We start from the raw sequence: 8,129 nt of genomic DNA, 5'->3' as shown, positions 1-8,129 counted from the left end.
CTAGTATATAGAGATACTAGTTTCCTTCTGTAGCTTGTGACTTATGATGTTCCGGGTTTTGGGAATATTGTGTATTACTGGAGTGATGGCTATTGTACATGCCAAGCGACATTGTTACCAATCATTTAGTTAACTGTTGTAGATAGTTGTTAAGTTTTACTTCCATTTTTGTTATTTTCGTATTTCGTTAGGCTTACCTAGTCGTAGAGACTAGGTGCCGTCACGATGTCTTACGGAGGGAGCATTGGGTCATGATACTTTAAACAATTGAGGGTATTTTAGTAAACTTATAAGTTATATTACAGTATGATACAATCAAACCACACAACAAAATGTTATTTAACAACAATAAACAATACAGTCTATCAAACTATTGTATTCATAAAACGATACGATACAATACAATACAGTACAATACGATACATTATAAAATAATGGGTAACAATGATCCAAACAGAGTGTTAAGGTAGGTAATTTTAAATGCGCCACAAATAGATTTAAGGTAGGTCGCTTTTGAAAACAACGATATATCTTAAATTTATTTTGTGCGCGTTTGTTTACTTTTGTTGGCGAATTAGTTTCCACAAAAGCTAATTTATTTATTATTATTTTTTTGGAGACTAAACTCACCACTAAAGTCAACAAATGTGCCACAAAATAGATTTAAGGTACTATAGTTCTATCTTTGGCAGCGACTAAAGAGGTCGCCACAGACCGTCACTGAAAACCTTATTTGTTGTAGTGTTTGAACATTGAGCCTTTTCGCAAAATTTTCAAGTGGCACCCAGTTTGGCACCTCCCATTGAATTTGTACGCACTTTTAAAAAAAAGTTTAACATATACCCAATTTTTGAATACTTTCATATACATACACCTTTGTCTTCTTCGTTATTGTTCTTTTCTTCTTCTTTGTACTTAGAGTTTCTTCTTCTTCTTCTTCTTTTTAGTTATAAAATGGGTTTGTTGTTGTTTTGATAATTTGATGATTGAGATTTGCTCTTTATGATATTTGAAAGTTATGTTTTAATTTGAACTCATTTGGAGTAGATTTGGGCATTGAACTGTGTATTGGATTGTTGAAATTATTCGAAAGACAAGTTTATGTTTCAGAACTTAAGATTCGAAATTTAAAATTGCATTCAATAGATTGAACCACTTAAGATTCGAATTTCCGAAGATACATTTGATAGATAGAAGAACTTTAGATTTGATTTCTTAAGTTGCATGGAAGAGATTGTACTACTTCAAAGTCGGGGGTACTCTTTGTAAAATTTTGTACAATGTAGTATAACTTCAATAGTGACCCCAAAAGTAGGAATATATGAAAATGTCTCAGTTTTTGGAATTTTTACCTAGTTGTACTATAATAGAAACCTATTTATCACGTTTATTTAGGTTTCTTATTAATTACTTTGTATATCTATATTTACTAGTTATATACAAAACCATAAAAAAGAAAAAAAAATCAAGATCCTTTAATTTTAGCTTGTCAGTTACATGACACCCACCTCATTTTCAATAACACCCCTACATTTATGATTCTATATCTTTTCCAAAGGAAATCAAAAACATTTTCATTCTTTCTTAATAATCACCCAAAATCTCTCTTTTATTTTTCTACTCCCCCCCAAAATTTCCGATTCTTTTTCTTTTCCAAATGTTTTCAAACCCAATTTCTCTCTTTCTTACTAATCACCCAAAATCTCTATTTCTTATTGATACAATACTGACGAAATTCAGAATATTGCTCTAGAATCAAGCTGTAAATAAGTTTTGAATCTTGTTTACTTTCTTTCTAAAATCTTTATTGTATGTGACTTGTATATGATACATCAATACCCAAAATAATACTTGATACAACACTAATACAATTATAATACGATTATATTAGATTTTTTGTGTAGAGTTGTGATTGAAACTTGAAGAAGATGAACATCATAATTGTATCACAAATTTTTAGAAATGTATCGCGATTATATTATAATTATATATGTATCATAATTGTTGAACAAATTGTATTACAAATGTATGATAATTGTATATTCATTGTTTATTATTACGAGTAGTTGTGAGTTCGTGACGAATTTCACAGTTTGTACTACAAATATATGATAATTGTATATTAATTTATTAGTATTGTATCATGTATTATTTTGGGTAGTAATATACCATATACAATTTAGATACAATTGTGATGCAAGTATTATACAATTATGTTTTAGGCATTGATATATCTGATACAATTCAAATACAATTATGATTCAATTATTATACAATTATCATACAATTCCTGAATATTTCTTCATTTTCAGTGTTGTTCAGTCTCCCCGCAAAAGAACGATGCAATTGACAAATTTTTAATAATATAAAGCTGTCGGCAATGGTGGAAAGAGAGAAGATGGAGATTCTGTGCATAGATTAAGGGATTTTTATGTAAAAAAAGGAGGGAGAAGAGGAGAGGAAAATAAAAAGAGGAAAGGATATAACTGAACCCTTAATTGAATGTACTAATAATGAGGTGGGAGCCTTTTAAGGAGCAATGTATACAATCTGTAAGAAAAACCTTGAAACTTATTAAAAACTAACAAAACATGGAGAACATAGGTAAATAATTTTCTAATATAGTATAGCTAGGTAAAAATCCCCGCTGTTTCCCTAATTTATATGGCCCATTTGAAAATGTGAGCTCCTAGGTTCTCTTTCTTATCTATTCTGGCATTAGAAAAATCAAAGTTGTGGTTTCTGCCTGCAACGCTTTCAATATACCTCACATTTTTTGAAATTTTATTTTCTTAGTTTGCCTTCACTAGTATCAAAAGAAAGTCTTCCTTATGATTTTACTAGAAAATAAAAAGTTAGGGAGCAAATCATTTAAAAAAAAAAAGATACATACATTAAAAAAGGCTATATACATCAGAGTTTAAAACGCAAAGAACTCCATTTTATCTTTGGAAAGATCACATACATCAGTGTTTAAAAGAGTGTAAGTATGGTTCACGTCTCATATTTATATCTTTTGGTCTTTTAAAAAGGAAACAAATCCTGAATTCTAGATTATATTCACGTCAGTTGGTTAAATTTCAGACTTGCAATTGGACCAATTATTCTTTAAGATATTAGTTACTATTTATTATCAACCGTAAAATATGTATTTTAGTATACATATATAGTAATATTTCTTAGATAACCGTATACTTGTCACACGTTAAAGTTTATTTAGCAGCCCCCCACCCACCCACATATAAAATACTTATTTAGTTTTTGATAATTAAAATTTATCTTTAAATTTAAAAATTATCTTATTATGTAATTACTATTATGCAACCAAAAACCAACGAATTACATTATAATACATCAGAAAAAATAAATAAGTCTTTGATTTACTATGTTGTGTACTTAATAAACTATGTGAATAACATATCCTAGTAATTACACAACCTATAGCTAGTAATATTCGACGGCGTCAAAAAACATACTAAGATGTGGTTTCACTCTATCTATTAGCAAATGATAGGTTGCTTTTTTTTTTTTTTTTTTTCTTTTTAATATGTCGAAGAAGAATGTGTTTTTGTGTTTTTGTTTGTTGTGTGTGTGTGTTTTGGGGGGGGGGGGGGGGGAGGGGATCAGTCATTAATAGAAGCCAAAAGGTAAATGTATGACATGTTGCATTCAAATGGGAGTTCATTTATTCCTTAGTGAGAAAACTTACAAAATTCATTGTCTTGAACCATACAGAAACTTTTGTTACGTGAATTTTTTTTTTAAAAGTTTTTCTACGGCAGGAAAGTAATAGGTCAAAACTCGTACACATACAGTATTAAATGTTTAGACATAATGATTATCATGTTATATTTCTTAACGAAAGCAAAACAATCCTTGCCTAGAAAATCAATGCATGATCTAAAAGGCGTGAAATTGAAATATGGGGAAAAAAGAGTATATTAAATGAATCATTTTGGACAGTCATTTAAAAAAAATTCTTGTCTCTTCTATGAAAAATGAAACTCTTCATGTATTTAATTTTCAAGAAATGTTTCACTTCTTACTTTGTATTTGGTGTCTTTACCATTTCTTCCAAGTTAATATGCATTCCCCCTAAATCCCATATTTCCTTTTGACTTTCCAAATTCTTACATGCATTCCCATTCGCTTATTTTCTTATTTTCACCTATAAAATGGTATTAACACAAGCTTTTCTTCATCATTTCTCATCATTCTTGAATATCATATCAACTCTCATATTAGTCATGAAGATGAATACTAAAGCTATTACTCTCTTTTCTACATTAGTCTTTTTAGCTTTCTTTCACCTTTCTTTGGTTTCTTGTCGCAAAATAATAAGCCATCGTGGTGAAAATGGTTTCACTCTTGATCTTATCCACCGCGATTCTCCTCTTTCGCCTTTCTACAACCCATCAAACACTCCATCAAAGCGCCTTAGAAACGCCTTCCACCGCTCATTTTCACGGGCATCTTTCTTCAAGAAAAGTTCCTTTGCTAGTGCTAATGACACAATCCAATCTGATATTGAACCAATCCCAGGGGAATACCTTATGAAAATCTCTATTGGAACTCCACCAGTTGAAATTGTAGCCATAGCTGACACTGGTAGTGATTTAACATGGACACAATGTATGCCTTGCGCTAATTGTTTCCAACAAACAACCCCTATTTTTGATTCCAAACAAAGCTCTACTTATAAAACTGTGGGGTGTAACGCTGAAGAATGTACATCACTAGGGACTTCTTCTTGTGTGAGAGGAAATATTTGTGAATATCAAATGAGTTATGGTGACCAATCACAAACTATTGGTGATCTTGCTTTTGACAAATTTACATTTCCTTCTACTTCTGGAAATAATGTTTCTATTCCTAATGTTGTGTTTGGTTGTGGTCACGACAATAGTGGCACATTCAATAACTATACTTCTGGTATCGTTGGCTTAGGTGGTGGTGAAGTCTCAATCATTAACCAATTGGATAAACAAATCAAAGGGAAATTCTCTTATTGTTTAATCCCAATTCCTTTACAATCATCTATTTCCAATGCCACAAGTCACATCAACTTTGGTGATAGTGCTACCGTGTCTGGCCCTAACGTTATTTCAACTCCCTTGATTAAAAAGGAACCGTCTACGTTCTACTATCTAAATTTGAAAGGTATTAGCGTTGGAGATAAGATAGTGGATTTCAAATCTCCTAATATTACTTCTTCTGCTGCTGGTGATGATGGTCTAGGAAACATTATAATTGATTCTGGTACAACATTAACGTTGTTGCCTAGTGAATTTTACTCGAGTTTGGAATCAACATTAGTAGATTCGATCAATGCTACTAGGTGGGATGACCCTTCGGGCACTTTTGGTCTCTGTTACGAGTCTGAGAATGGTACTATCGATGCTCCCAAAATTGTCGCACATTTTACAGATGCAGATTTAGAGTTGTCACCTTCGACCACGTTTGCAGAAGTGGAGGAAGGTTTTGTTTGTCTTACAATAGTGCCAGTAGAGGAAGTTGCTATTTTTGGAAACTTGGCTCAGGCGAATTTCTTAATTGGATATGATCTTGTGGCCAATAGAGTCTCCTTCCAGCCTACAGATTGTACTAAGTACTAAAGGGTTTAGCTAATATTGTGGAGATGGGGTTGAAAGTTACAGTATATATAATGAATTCAAATGTATTCAGTTCTTGACATATAATTACTTCGATCTGATGCTTACCAATGGAGATTTTTTATGTGTTTAATGAACAATTATTATTAATCTTGGTGTTTTAGTGGTTTTGATTTGTTTATTCGATCTTTTGAAAGTTTATTACCACCTTTTTAAAGAAATGAGGTGATTAAGTTAGAAAGAAATTAGTATGATTTAACCATCTTATATGATACCGTTGTAATTAGAAAGAAAGTATGACATTAATCAAGTATTCAATTATCTTAAAAGGAGACATACAAAACATTATTCCGGTCTATCTCCAAAATTTAGACTATAAGTAGAAAGGAGCTACAATTGAACTTCAGGCCACTTTCTTGATGTTTAACCTCTACTTCGTTCTGAACTTCAGGACAATAGCATGAAGTTTTACTATTCACAAATTAAATACTCCATTGCATATTTCTTAATATGCAAAGTTAGATCATTTCGAAAAAGTTTAATAAGTAAAAATTGGGAATTCATTTTTATGAAGCGAAGTGTCTTAGTTGATTAATTATTAGCGTTTATTATAGTTGTTTATTAGTAAAATGATTATCATAGCGTTTATTAGTACAATGAATTTGTATGAGCAAAAAATAGTTGTTTCTTCCGAATTCATCCCAAATTTAACCATTCAGACCTTTTTGTTGACAAAGTTGTGGCCTCATTTAGAGATACTTTTAGGGGAGAAAACTGCCAAGTTATTTATTTTTGAAAAAAGTAATTCATTACATTAATAGTTAGCGCCAAGAGATTGCTGATATGCAAAATTGCAACAGCTAGTCTGAAGCCTGAAGACAAAAGTCTATAATGCTGTTCAAGTTAGTTACATCATTTAAATTACACCAAAGAGACAAAATATAGACATGCGTTTTCAATTGATGCACATATCTCTTTTCTTTAAAGAACGTATTGTTTTCGCTCCACAGTTAATTGCCTTATTCTCAAACCTATCTTGTCCTGGCATATTTTTTTTTTCCCATCTGCCCAAGTCTTAGCGGGCAAAGCTACTTGATATTTGTGTTGGTGGGAGCACTACTAAAAATTCGACAAAAATCGACCACGGTCGACCGACCAATTTTGATCGTTTTTTCAAAATATTTTATTTTTTAATTTTTTTTACGAAACCGACCAACTTTGGTCGTTTTTTATTTAAAATAAATTAATATTAATATTAAAAAAATGACCAAAATCGGTCAGTTAATTCGGCCGGTTATTTTAAAAAAAACGATCGAATTAGGTCGGTAATTTTATTTTTTAATAAAACCGACCAACTTTGGTCGGTTATTTTCTTGTGAAAATACAATTAAAGAGTATAAATGAAATAAAAGACAGTTTTAAAACAAAATACTCCAATGGTCTAGTGGTAGAATAGTATCCTGCCACAGTACAGACCACGGTTTGATTCCTAGATGGTGCATTTTTTAATTACATAATTAAAATACTGACCAACTTTGGTCGGTTTTTTCGTTAATTTTTTTTTGAATTTAATTGACCGACCAAAGTTGGTCGATAATTTCCGACAAACTTTGGTCGGTATACCCTTCCGACCTTCAAAATACCGTCCACACGTAAATGGTAGCGTTTTGTACAGTTTTTGACCATTACCGACCCACTTTAGTCGGTATTTTTGGACGGTTTTGCCCGGAATTTTAGTAGTGGAGCTAACAGGTACTTGGTGGAATTAGTCTAGTGCATGCATGCGAGCTGGCTCTAACACCACCTTGATTTTTTTTTATAATGGAACATTACCTATTTTAATGCGTGTATACGGGTAAAACTGGGGGTAACCTGCACTTCGATTTTCCGGTGGGTCAAACGAAGCAAAGGCACGATTATATGGGGTCAGAATCGAAGCCGGAACGCCTCGTACTAAGGTCCGAACGGAGTATTCGCCACCGGCAGGGATTGGATTTCGTCTGTTTGCATTATTCGAAGCCCCCGATAACGCCTGCTTCAGCTCCGTTATAACCTTATCCTGCCGCGTGAGATGGCCTAGAATCGCATGTTTCTCTTGCAAGACCCTCACCACATCCACGACATGCTCCTCATCAGCATCATCGAGAGTTGTCTGCCGAACCTGTCAAGGGTACCGCCTGTCGTGCACCGACGTGGCATCATTCCCCTTATTGCGTGTGTCACTAATTGAATCCTTGAAATGAGGTTGATCCCCTCGAATTTCAGGGTTGTGCGTGTTGTTAACAGTATTATTTGTCATTTTTTGTGATATCTTCTAAGACAAAATAATCAAATCACGTTAGTAAAAAAGGCAAGGATCAATTTAATTGCACGACTGTCTAGGCCCCATGGTGGGCGCCAAACTGTTTACCCGTAAAACGGTACAGTTGAATTTATACGTGGTTTCTAGACAAGTGAACTAATTTGATCCTGAAATAATATAATAATTGAAGAAATGTACAATACTTAGCTTTAAAA

The 8,129-nt window shown here is 32.6% G+C and overlaps 1 protein-coding gene across 1 annotated transcript; it reads left to right on the top strand.

Moving 5' to 3' along the window:
• Positions 1-4,222: 4,222 nt before the first annotated feature.
• On the top strand, positions 4,223-5,762 carry LOC107806399 (aspartic proteinase CDR1-like). Its single transcript, XM_016630548.1, has one exon. The coding sequence runs from the start codon at positions 4,248-4,250 to the stop codon at positions 5,613-5,615; it is 1,368 nt and encodes a 455-aa protein (XP_016486034.1). The 5' UTR covers positions 4,223-4,247; the 3' UTR covers positions 5,616-5,762.
• The last annotated feature ends 2,367 nt before the right edge of the window (positions 5,763-8,129 follow it).

Source organism: Nicotiana tabacum, chromosome 15 (genome assembly GCF_000715075.1).
Source record: "Nicotiana tabacum cultivar K326 chromosome 15, ASM71507v2, whole genome shotgun sequence".
Classification (NCBI taxonomy): domain Eukaryota; kingdom Viridiplantae; phylum Streptophyta; class Magnoliopsida; order Solanales; family Solanaceae; genus Nicotiana; species Nicotiana tabacum.
This window is presented reverse-complemented; position numbering and strand designations above follow the sequence as displayed.

Bases quoted from the DNA above. Each gene is read 5' to 3' on its own strand.
- LOC107806399 (XM_016630548.1), top strand. From the start codon at position 4,248: ATGAAGATGAATACTAAAGCTATTACTCTCTTTTCTACATTAGTCTTT.